Here is a 12,884-nt window from a genome sequence, read left to right as displayed (position 1 = left end):
TTTTCACCTGTATCGCTTCCTACATCCAGACGCAGGTAATTTTAAGTAACAAAGTGGCCAGAAGTTAGAGCAGCAGTCAGGTTTGAAGAAGCCGGTTTAACTGTTAAATCCTTCCATCCACGACTGTGGCTCATTCCAAGTTGCACTTTTCAACCACTGGAACCTGAGAACAATCTTAGATGCAGCACCGGTGGGGAGGGGGGCGGGGGAGGGGAGGAGAGGAGCGGAAGCACTCTTCAGGTAGCTAACTTTCGCACAACCACAGACCAAGTTCTTTTATTTATTTTTTATTTTTTTAAATATATTTTATTGATTTTCTACAGAGAGGAAGGGAGAGAGATGGAGAGCTAGAAACATCGATGAGAGAGAAACATCGACCAGCTGCCTCCCGCACATCCCTCACTGGGGATGTGCCCGCAACCCAGGCACATGCCCCCCCGACCAGAATCGAACCTGGGACCTTTCAAGTCCACAGGCCGACGCTCTATCCACTGAGCCAAACCGGTCCTGGCAGACCAAGTTCTTTTAAGAAGGACTTCAAGAGAGTTATCTGCTACCCAGTCCCACCGCCCGATCTGTAAAAAGTTCACCTTGGCGAAAGCGGGGCGGGGGGGGGGCGGGGGGAGAAAGAGACCACCACAGCGCCGGGGTTCCCGCCCTCCCCCCCAGCCCTCCTCCGTGGAAGCGAGGCCAGACCCAGGCCGCGGGCTCCCCGCTAAGCGGCCTCACCTCTCTGTAAGTCCAGCTTGGTCTCGCGGACATAGTTGTCCGGGTTCCGGCTCAGCATCTTCACCTTCATCTTGGCGGCCAGGGCTCGCCCACTCCACGAGCCTTTTCCCTCCGGGTTCCGGGTACCGCCCCCTCCCCTAGCACATGCTACTTCCGCTTCTTCCAGACGACTTCCTGTCACGTGACTCTCGCGGCTCGGACAACGCTTCCTGGGCTGGGCCCTGCGGCGCTCCGTAGCTGCCAGCAGAGGTTGGGCAGGGGCGGGTCTGTGCGCTTCGCCCCGCGTCCTTCAGCCCCGACTGGCAGCAGCTGTGGGCGAGGCTGGGCGGGGACTCGCCCGAGGCGACGCCCCACCTCCCGCGCGCTCTCCCCCCCGGCGCGACTCGCGGCTGCGCCCCTGTCATGCCCCTTTTGCTGCCAGGTCCTCGGGCTTCGTGCGTCCGAGTCCGCGCGCCGGTCCCGGAAGTGGGCTAGCACCCCGCTGTTCCCGCTTCTGGGGCGGGGGTGTGGGCCCGTCGCCACGGTGGCGGCCACTGCATCTCGTCCCACCTCGGCGGCCCTCGGCGCCGTGGTACCTGCAGGCCCCGAGCCGATGACGGGCCAGGACCCGTCGGCGCCCGGGTCGTCGGTGTGGAGCACGGTGTTCCGCCACGTCCGGTACGAGAACCTGGTGGCGGGTGTGAGCGGCGGGGTCCTGTCCAACCTCGCGCTGCACCCGCTGGACCTGGTGAAGATACGCTTCGCCGGTAAGAACCCGCGCCGACTCCGGGCTCCTGAGCCTTGTCGTCACCGCCAACGGGATGAAGAAGGTGCAGGAAGGAGGCCTTGGTCTCCCCTGCTCCTTCCAGCCGTTGAAGTTGCTCTCAGTCCGGGCTCAACTGGGACTGGATGGGAAGAAGGGGGGCCTGGTAAAGAGAGCTGGCCGCCGTCGCCGGGGTTCCCCAAGAGGAAGGGATGGGGAGCATCGGTAGGAAAGTCAAGAGAAAAGTCCCCACTGGTGTACAGTGTGGGACTCAAAGCCTGATTTGTAAAATAAAGGGGTTGTCACATTACGGGCATAGCCCTCAACACGGGGCAAAACCTTCACGGTGGAAGGTACTTTGAAAGCACGGGGTAGCCACGTGTTTGGCGGCCCCGCGGAGAGGAAAATGCAAGTGCTTAGTGTGTAAGGTAATCTCCAGCAGGCGTGGTGCAAGGTCCACACTATTATAGGTAAGGAATAGGTAGGCAGAATCCAAGTGCTTTTTTCTTAATCCTCAGGGGAGGATGTGTTTCTTGATTTTGGATAGAGAGGAAGGGAGAGAAGGAGACATCAGTGTGAGAGAGGAACGGGGGGGGGGGGGGGGGTTTCTCCCACCTAACTGGGAGGAAAAGGGGAGGCCTCGTGGGAGTGCTGGAAGAGGTCATAGCCTTAATCCAGGAGTCATTAGATACAGGATAGTAGTGTTGTACTTTGAGGGGGTTTCTGGTTAGGATGGCATGCCCAGCATCCAGTCAGCCTTTCCCCCTACCACTGTGGTCCTGGAGGTGTTCACTGGGGAATCACCATCCCTTCTCCTGCCATGCAAGGAATTGACAGGAGGGGAGATGCTAATAGGAGGGGTTCAGAGCGAGTTTTCATCTTAAAAGAGGAGGTCTCTAGGTATAACTGGATTTCCTGGTATGTGCAATCCTGGACATCTCCTTGAAGACATTTGTCCCAAGCTAGGGTGCAGATGAGAGAGAGCTTGTTGTTTGGTTAAATTTTTGAGTGATTCTGGAGGGCAGGTTTGAAGGTCCTGTAACATAAGAGTCGTAAAACTCTCCTGCCCTGGTTTCCATAAGGCTTCAGGAGATTAGTTAGAAGGTAGTTCAGGGTCCCAGCAGGGGCAGAAAAGGGATCCCTGGGAATTATTTTAGGACTAGAGGCCCGATGCACGAAAATCATGCAAGGTTAGGCCTTCCTTCCCCAGCACCTGGCACCCTGGCTTCCCTTTGGCTGCTGGCCCCGCCCCCTGCCCGCACCTGCTTTGGCCTGGCGCTGCCCAAGTCGGAGGCCAGTGGCCTGAGCCTCCCTCTGTGGGGTGATCATGGGGCGATGGCAGGGCCCCCTCACCAATTGCATCCCACCCACCTTGGCTGGCCTGGCGCCAGTGCGTGTCATAGCGTGGTCGGTAGGTCGTTCTGCTGTTTGGCCATTCAGTCGATTTGCATATTACAATTTTATTATTATAGAAGATAGAATAAGAACTACTAGGAAGGTGAAGCGAATGATTTAAGCAGAGATACCAGAACGTATTAAGTACCCTCAGAGCCCTGAAACACTGTAGAACGACAGATGAGCTCCTCTGGTGAATTTTATCTGTTTTGTTGGCCGCCCTTGTTTCATCCGAGAGATGCTGATCATTGTCTCTCCTGTTCTTATGTGGGAGTATTCTTCGGTGGGGTCTGCTTTCTGGTTCGGGAGGGTGTGCTCTTTCAGGGTCGTGGTGGCCACTGGGGCTCAGTGGATAGAGTGTCGGCCTGTGGACTGAAGGGTCGGTCCCGGTTTGATTCCCATCAAGGGCACATGCCTGGATTGTAGGCTTGGTCCCCAGTAGGGGGCGTGCAGAAGGCAGCTGATCAGTGATTCTTTCTCATCATTGATGTTTCTCTCTCTCCCCCTTCCTCTCTGAAATTAATAAAAATATACTTTTAAAGATACAGAGATTGCTGATAGCCATATGTATCTGTATCTGCAAAGGTCCCGTTAGATCTTAAGGTTCCTCCAGAAGGACTAATATTTTGAGAGTTGGGCAGGAAGTAAGGAGCCATTCTATGAAGGAAAAATCAGTGAAAATTATGGAGTATTATCCTTTGGAGAAAACCCACAGAGGCATATAATTCCCACGGAGTATATGAGGCATGCACAAATAAATTATGACATAACATTCATTGAGCAATTTACTAGGAGCAAGACAGTGAACTGTGCCTTATCTCACTGACTGCTCTGAACAGCCCTGTGAATTTATTTTCCACATTATACAGACGAGGATAATAGAAGTTGACCAACTTGCCCAAGCCACAAGTTTGTAAAGATGGAGCTGGGATTTGAACCCAGGCAGTGTAATCTAAAACCCTGTGGCACTTAACCACTCACCATACTACTACATCTAGGAATCCCTGGTAGACAGTGGCTTGTACAGGAAGAAAATAATTTTGGATTTGGCTAAGGGCGCTGGCCTATCTGACTTGGTGTTTACTGCAAATTTGTTGTCTAGGAACAGAAGAGATGTCAGTGGAGATAATGATTGAGGAACAGTGTGGTTCGCCTAGTGAGTTTAAGAGTGTGTGATAAGCATTCCATGCCTGAGGAAAGGGAATTCTTGGTACCTGAGAAGATTGGTAATCTTGATGAAACGGGGAGAGTAATAGGAGACCAGTAGTGCTGGGGTGACAGATAAGGCCATTGAAATTGGGTGGAAGGACAAAATCAAAGATCTAGGAGACATAGCAGGGCTTTGTAATAATAAAGCCCACAGTATGGCTGTGAAATGGTGACAGAACAGAGGAAATTTTGGCAAAATGGATAAGTGAAATCAAAATAGTTGGTTGGCCATCAACATCAATACTGTAGTTTTTATGCTTTTGTAAAATTAAACCCTTATAATAAAATTATAGTATCTAGTGACCAGGGGTGTTAGTCTTGAATGTACCATTAAATCAAATCTGGACTATTTCCGTGAGTCAAATGCGAGTTAAAACTCAAAGATGTCCAGAGTAGTAGAAAAATTAGAAATTATTTCACATAAGAAATGACTAGAGGAACTAGTCTAGCTTGGTGGGAGGATGGGGGAGTGGGGGAGAGCCTGATGTATTTAGAAAACTGTCATGTGGGAAAGGGAGCTGCCTTATTATATGTTGATCTAAAGGGCAGATCAGAAGTTGGATAGAAATTACAGGGAAGCAGATTTTAGCCTGGCAAATTGGTGGTGCTCAGAAATGAAAGTGGTTCAGGGACTGGATGATAGAGGTTAGAAGATATTTTTGTATTGGGTGGGAGGCTGGGTAAGGTGATTGTTGAGACCTCTTCTAGCTTTATGATATACATTCGTCCCTCAGTATCTGCAGGGGATTAGCAGGGGATTGGTTCCAGAATCTCTCCCTCCCCCTCCCCCTCCCCCTACCTCATGAATACCAAAATCTCCAGATGCTCAAGTCCCTTATATAAAATGATGTAGTATTTGCATATAACTTAGGCACAGCCTCCCTAAGTCATCTCTAGGTTACTGATAATACTAGTTGTTAATACTGTATTGTTTAAGGAATAATGACAAGTTAAAAGTCTGTGCATCTTCAGTACAGATGCAACGCAACCATCATAGGCTTAATCACATAGGACATGTCAGCAACAACATAACTTTTTTTTCTTAAGTATTTTTTATCCTGGTCGGTTGAATCTATGGGTACAGAAGTTGGGATATAATTTTAAATCATCAGGAATGATGAGAGAGTCCCAACAAAGAAGAATGTAAATGAGGTATAAAAATAGTAATTTTCTAAAATATCCTGAAAACCTAATCAAGGAACCGAAGTGCAGAGTTCAATAACAGGAATAGTATACGGTTGAGTTTTGATATAGTATTACAAGAGCCAGTAGCATAAATAAACTAATACTTATTGAATGACTGCTATGTGCCAGGCAGGATTTTAAGGGCTTTATATGTAATCCTGTAATTTTTAGAGTTAGGTTCTATTATTTTTCTCATTTTATAGATGAGAAAATGCAGTTACAGAGTTATCAAGTAACTTAAGGTCACACAGTAAGTGTTAGAATTGGGATTCAAACCCAGTAAGCCTGATTCCATAGCATATGCTATTACTTAGAAACCATAAGTATGGTAATTTGGTATAGCTAAAGGGTAAAATGCTAAAGGTGGAAATGAAAATGATTTTGGAAAGTTAGGAAGCTGCCAGATTGACACATCTTTTATGCCATGAAAAATGGAAGCCAGGTCTGGGGTTAGGAATAGATCAGGACTAGAGATGTAGAAACTAGCACAGGGACAGCATTTGAAGATACTTAGTAGTTGAGAGACTATCCCTGTTGAGTGGAAAGGCTGCTGATAGAAATCAGCATTTGAAAGATGGGCAGAAGACAAGGAGGCAAAGGAAATTTAGTGGCCAAAAAAGAAATAAAGGAAATAAGAGGAAAAACAGGAGAGTGTAGTGTGAAACTAGACTAAAGAAGTATTGTAGGAGGTAAAACAATGACATGTGCGGCTGAATGGGTTAGTAAGTTTATTTTTTGAGTAATATTTTTGATCATTTGAATCCTTAATCTTGGATATCTGTACAAAGCTTGTGTTGAAACCTATTTACTTAAGACACTTCTTGATTATTTAAGAGCTGCTACTCCAACACTTCCTACAGTATTATTTGAATGCTCAATAAAAACATGAATAAATTCATGAATGTATTTTTTAAAATATTAAATAATCCTGGAAAATAATTTCCTCTACCTAAATACGTTTTTCTTCTGAATTTATCTCCTTTATATGAATGTGTGACATCTATGTTTATATGTGATTCAGAACTTGAACTTTGCTCTCACCTGACTTTGTGTATCTTTTATTGCAGTGAGTGATGGATTGGAACTGAGACCGAAATATAAAGGAATTGTGCATTGCTTGACTACCATTTGGAAAATTGATGGATTACGGGGACTTTACCAAGGAGTCACCCCAAATGTGTGGGGTGCAGGTTTATCCTGGGGACTCTACTTTTTCTTGTGAGTAGATCTCTATCAGTTAATAAAGCAAGATGAGTCATTTAATCAATTTTTCTGAATTAGAAGGGTCAGAAAGAACAGAATGGCTTGTTTGATTCTCTGTTAGCTCTAGCTAAGGAGGCATTTGGTCTGGAAGAAAGTTCTTAATAGGAAGAAGGCAAAGAGATGAAATGGAGAAACACTCTTACAGAAGCCATTTCTGTGAGAAGAATTCAGGAAAATGGCTTACCAAAATACATATGGTTCATAATGAAGTTGGAAGAGCAGAAGAGAACAGATCTTGGGACTCCTGTTAGAACATGTACCACAGGAAAATCCCTGCTGAAAACAGAAAGCAAAAGCCAGTGCTTAGCTGGAAGAGTTTGAGGCATGTTCCTTCTTACCTCTTATTTGACCTACTTCATCATCTTCCCAGCTCATTCATTTCCTTTATCCCTAACCTGTAAGATATCGTCACATTTGAAAGAACCGCTATTGCATGCTTCCTGAAGACGCCACAGGAAGCACCTGTGGCAGGCACAGCCAGCCTGTCGAGTGTACGAAAGCGTGGGCACAAGGCATCATCTCCCTGCAGTGGAGGAGCACGTGCTGCTTTGCTGAAAGCAAAATAAAATTCGGCGTTAGTGTTGTTGAATTTTTTTTTTTTTTTTTTTCAGTTCTAAGACATACTTCGAAGAGTGAAACTACATGTATAAAATTCATGCTATTAGGAATTTCGGAGTTGTATAGGTTCTCCAAAGAGAGTTTCTAAGAACAAGCCATATAAGGTTTATCTGTTGACACAGTATACTTGTTTCATGTTAGAATGGCATTGTTAACCCTTGGAGAGATTTATTTTGCTGAAATCTTTTTTTCAAGAGAAAGGGGAAATCGGAGTTAGAGAAAATAGGCTGACTTGACTCCCCTGCTCAGGAACACGTTAGTGGTTTATATTTTCTGCCAAATAAAGCCCAAATGTCAGCCTGCCACTCACGTGTGGCTCAGTTTTCCCTGTCTCCCCAGTCACCCTTATTATGACTTTTGCTCATGCTCATCTGTTTCCCTGTTGTGACTATAGCTGTCTCCATACTCAGCCAATGCCACTTTCTACACAAAGCTTTCTGTGATCTCAGTAATAGTTTCTCAATCTCTTAGGATACTGCCTGTGTTATCTTTTATTATGATTATTTATGTGCTGCCGCCTATGGTCCTTGTTAGTCTGGAAGGATCCATTAAGAGTTTATCTTTTTATCTACTAGACTTGACAACCTTAGTACCTGAACATGGATGTTTAGCACGTATTTGTTAGGTGCCTTTTGGCTTGTCTACCCAATCACTGTACCACCTCTGCACCTTCCCCCCTCATAGTTTTCCCTGTCATTTTTATTAATTGAAAAGTGTATCATTAAAATATTTTATATATATATTGCTACTCATATATATTTGGGGAAAGGAGAGGCATAGTCTTAACAGTAAACCATTCCAGTAAATTTATTCTTGAAAAAGGTCTCAATTTGTGGCTGCATTATACATTGACTTAGTTTTGAGGCGTTATTGTTAAGTTACATGCCATTTTATTTTATTATTTATTATTATGATTTTGTTTTTTGTTAATCCTCACCCGAGGATATTTTTTCTATTGATTTCTAGCAGAGTAGAAGGGAGGAGGAGAGACAGAAAGAGAGAAACATCAATATGAGAGAGACACATCAATTGGTTGCCTCTCACCAGTCCCCAGGATGGAGCCTGCAACTGAGGTACATACTTTTGACTGGAATTGAACCCAGGACCCTTCAGTTCATGGGCCAATGCTCCAACCACTGAGCAAACTGACTAGGGCCACAAAGCTTTAAAACAGACTTGACTGCTTTATGACACCTACTGAAATATTTATTAATGTTTTATGTTTTATTCTTTTAGTTACAATGCCATCAAATCATACAAGACAGAAGGAAGAGCTGAAAGGTTAGAGGCAACAGAATACCTTGTCTCAGCTGCCCAAGCTGGTAAGACAGTATGAAATTTAAAATGTCATATTTTCACTATTATTTTATTTGCCTTTTTACCTTGGAACACCAGAGTTTAAATGTGCTTGTCTAACTATACTAATCAGTGATCACATGAAATTTCTTAAAAAGCAGGTATTCTTACTGATTACTCTGGATAGATTTCAAAGGTTTTACCGGTTAGTAAAATTTAGAAAAAGTATAAATTTCTAGTAGTTTAAAATGATTCGGTATAGTGTTCCTTCAATTAAAGTATAATTTCAGTTTTCAAATTATATAATTTAGTAGCCTTGTTTAATTGCCTCATGTGTGTATAATACCTGTATGCTGAGTAATCATATTCTAATTTGCTTTTAGGAGCCATGACTCTCTGCATTACAAACCCATTATGGGTAGCAAAGACTCGCCTTATGTTACAGTATGAAAGTGTTGCTAATGCCCAACAGCGGCAATATCAAGGAATGTTCGATACACTTCTGAAAATATATAAGTATGAAGGTGTGCGTGGCTTGTATAAGGTAATGAGTTATTATCAATACATTGGTAATAATTGACCATTGCAATTTCCCTTGCCTCTGTTGTCCCCGTTCTGAATGAGCTGTAGTCAGTTCTAAAAAGAAGCCAAACTTAGGCACGAAACAATTTAATGGGAAGTGAAATATAGTTTACAGTATTGGAATTGTACTTTAAGCTGTGTGTCCCCATAAGATGTATTATCATAACATGGGTGGGTGTGAGAATGAGAACTGTCTAAAACTTTGTCGAGTAACCATTTCACATAAGTCACACATTGAGGTCACCATTCCTTACTGCCTTCCCTGGAAGCTGTGGTGTTATGGGAATTTGCTTAGTTTAGCTTTTTTTGATTGTTTTGTGGTGTGTTTTTTTTTTCATTTTAGGGGTTTGTTCCTGGGCTGTTTGGAACATCACATGGTGCCCTTCAGTTTATGGCATATGAATTGTTGAAGGTGAAATACAATCAGCATATCAATAGATTACCAGAAGCTCAGTTGGTAAGATGATTCCTGGAAAAATGTATTATTTACTTTTATGGGCATATAATAGATGGAAATGCTGTCATGTTTACTTTGGAAGTATTGTTGTGATGATGAGTACTGACTCTGCCACTAATTTAACTTTTAGTTAAATATTTTATAGGCTAATGACACACAAATGTTAAATATAGAAACCCTTAGCCCTAGCCGGTTTGGCTTAGTGGATAGAGTGTTAGCCGAGGACTGAAGGGTCCCAGGTTTGATTCAGGTCAAGGACACATGCCCAGTTGCGGGCTCGATTCCTAGTAGGGGACATGCAGGATGCAGTTGATCAATGATTCTCTTATCATTGATGTTTCTCTCTCTCTCTCTCCCTCTCCCTTCCTCTCTGAAACCAATAAAAAACAATATTTAAAAATAATAGAAACCCTTAATTGCTCAAAACTTGTGTTAAGAAGGGAAATAGTATTTTTCACTTCAGATCTATTTAAATGTTTGTTTTCCTATATAATTTGTATGTTTATATTTTTAAAGAAATCCTGTCTAAAGAAAGACATGTTTTGTGTTGTCACTTTAGAGCACAGTAGAATATATATCTGTTGCAGCACTATCCAAAATATTCGCTGTAGCAGCAACGTACCCATATCAAGTTGTGAGAGCTCGTCTTCAGGATCAGCACATGTCTTACAATGGTGTGTTGGATGTTATCACAAAGACGTGGAGGTGAGAGCATGTGGTATATCAAAATGGCTCTTAGGAGGTACCTTGCAAATCAGGCTGTCCAGTTGACATTAGTTTTATAGCAAAGGCCAGTGTGCTGTGGTGAGCACATGACTGGTGGCCCCTGCTTCCCCACTTCCCATTTACTGCATATGGGAGCATGAATTTAATCTCTCTAAGGCTTGATTTGTAAAATTAGAACATCTAGACTGACAAGGTGATTATAAAAATCAGACGAGATCTGTGAAAGTGCTTTGACAAATTAATAAAACAAAATTTAGATGTTATAAAATATTTGAATGGCCTATATCCAAGGAAGTCTTTAAAAACTTGGTTTAATACAATTAAGAAGGCCCCATACCTGCTATAGGCACCATAACTTTTGCAAATATAACAGGTCCTCGAATAACCTTGTTTCATTATAATATTGATGAGATGCCATAGGACCTTAATTCCTGTTTATATCAATTAGCCTATGGTAAAATTGGTTTTGTGATATGTCATTTCACTTAAAGTTGCAGAACCTATTGACTACATTAAATGAGGGCTTATTGCACTAGTCTCCATGTATGGAAGAAATGCTTGTTCTTTGGCATGGGAATAGTTAGACTGTTATAGATAGACATCCTCATATTCACCTTTACTTCTAAAAGGCCAGAGCAGAATATTTAACATGTTTAAGTTCAGTTTGGTAAATATTTATCAAGAATCTAAGTGACAAGATCCAAGGCTATATTCCTATTTTAGGCAATAAGGACATAAAGTTTTATTTTGTTATATGCTTTCTTTACTGTTGTCTTGCATTTATATAATATATGAGGTTTTTAATGCCTACATTAGATCAGTTAATACTCCTGCATGTTATACCTTTAAAGACATTTGAAAGATGGTTATCGTTAAAGCACTTTTCAGTTAAGTTTTGAGGTATCCCTGTCCTCTCTTCCTCAGTCAGCCCATAAAAGGAATGTAAGCCCCTACAAATGGCTCATAAACTACATTACTTCAGGGTGTTGAAAACATGGACTTATATCGCAGTGAGGTTTGATTGCTGGCTCCATGCCCCATGTCAGTTAAACTTTTGTGTCTGCAGCCTAGCTATATTAGAAATTAAGCATGTATCTATTTTTCCCTCTAAAGGAAAGAAGGCATCGGTGGATTTTACAAAGGAATTGCTCCCAATTTGATTAGAGTGACTCCAGCCTGCTGTATTACCTTTGTGGTGTATGAAAATGTGTCACATTTTTTATTTGACCTTAGAGAAGAGAAGAAGTGAGCAAAAAGAAGATAAGTCCAGGACATCTGCCCAGGGCAGCAACATGCTCCTTTGTGTTTGAAATGTAAAGCTCATAAACAAAATGGGTCTGTAATCATCAGAAGTCAAAAAAAAACACTAAATCTTCACAATGTTTTTCTGCTTTTGCCTTCCCCATGTATGTGGGACTTGGCTACCTCTGCCTGAACTGTCTGCCATTATCACAGCAATACAGCTGACATCAAGTGGAGGGTTTCACAGATTTCTCCACTGTTCAAGTAGAAGCTGTTTTTCAGCATTTGCTAAATGGATTAGATGAATGTCCTTTTTCTGAACTCATTTGCCTGGATTAGCTTTAAAATTGACCTCTGTGATAGGAAGAAAATGGCTTCTTATAAGAATGTCCATCACTGTTTCATGGGTAGATTAACCTTTAAGGATTTGATGGGAAAGATACTGCCCAAATCCAGACCATTTCAGAATTGGGAAATTTTGCTGAGAAAAACAAAATTGCTGTACATGTGCTTTAGTTTTAATTCAATTGGAATATATGAACTAGAGAAATTTGAGAAGTTACGCACTTCTCCCAATTTGAGAAATATCTGAATCTGTTGTCATTCCACCATTGATTTTATTTCCAGAGGTTCTTCTATAATTTAAAATGTAATCCTGGATCCACTATTTTTTGGCATGGGTACCTACTATATTTTAAATTTTATAAATCAACTGGAATCCAGATGTGTCAGCCCTTATTTAGCAAATAAATCACTTACTGGAGTTGCAAATAGATCAACTTATACAGATACTGGAATCACTGGGATGTGTTTGTTGACACATGGCATATAGCTGAGAAACTTTAATTTCCTACTTCAGTTTTTGTATAAATGGGTCCAGATCCCAAATAAATGACTAATCTACATTGGTTATTTAAATTCAGGTTCAAGTACAAATTACATTAATGGTCATTATTGGTTTTACTTTATGTGTCATTGTAAATATCTATAAATATAAAGTTCTGCCCCAAAATGATGCCAGAATAATGCTAATATTTTTATTTATCATAAACACCCATGATGGCTATTGCACTACCATCTATTTGTTGTAAATAAAACATTGTAGTTTTGAAAGCCATATTTAAATAGTTCTTTGAAAATAAGTCTATTTTTTTATATTTTGAAAATGGCATTGTTTTAAAAATAAAGGTAAAATGATAAGTACCTAGTTATATTTACTATAATTTCTTGTAACATGCCCAGGAATACTTTATAAATTAAATGTGATGTATTTTTTCATACTATGATTATATTATAATTCATATGAAATCCTGACATTAGTCACTATATGGAAAGACAAGCTGCAGTTGATATTTGGAGTTTTAGAGGTAGTGTCATTATTTGAATGCCTTCTATGTACCCCAAATTAATAAAACATAGTTTCTGTCCTTTAAGATCATA

At 41.8% G+C, this 12,884-nt stretch overlaps 2 protein-coding genes across 4 annotated transcripts in view; one reads left to right on the top strand and one right to left on the bottom strand.

Annotated features, from left to right (window-relative positions):
- The window catches only part of DCAF13 (DDB1 and CUL4 associated factor 13), a 22,490-nt gene extending 21,513 nt beyond the window's left edge, over positions 1 to 977 (bottom strand). The window contains exon 1 of one of the 3 annotated variants that reach the window (XM_008148481.3): positions 730 to 977. In XM_008148481.3, coding sequence (XP_008146703.2) covers positions 730 to 799 — 70 coding nt within the window. In that variant the 5' untranslated portion in view covers positions 800 to 977. The remainder of the gene's footprint in view (positions 1 to 729) is intronic. The other 2 variants (XM_054708664.1, XM_054708665.1) reach the window with 2 other exon arrangements.
- On the top strand, positions 978 to 12,884 carry SLC25A32 (solute carrier family 25 member 32). Its single transcript, XM_008148482.3, has 7 exons — positions 978 to 1,475; positions 6,328 to 6,478; positions 8,378 to 8,463; positions 8,821 to 8,981; positions 9,363 to 9,476; positions 10,036 to 10,181; positions 11,316 to 12,884. Exons 1-7 carry the CDS (start codon positions 1,322 to 1,324, stop codon positions 11,449 to 11,451), a joined length of 948 nt encoding a protein of 315 aa, XP_008146704.1. The 5' UTR covers positions 978 to 1,321; the 3' UTR covers positions 11,452 to 12,884.

This window comes from Eptesicus fuscus, chromosome 19 (genome assembly GCF_027574615.1).
Source record: "Eptesicus fuscus isolate TK198812 chromosome 19, DD_ASM_mEF_20220401, whole genome shotgun sequence".
Taxonomy (NCBI): domain Eukaryota; kingdom Metazoa; phylum Chordata; class Mammalia; order Chiroptera; family Vespertilionidae; genus Eptesicus; species Eptesicus fuscus.
This window is presented reverse-complemented; position numbering and strand designations above follow the sequence as displayed.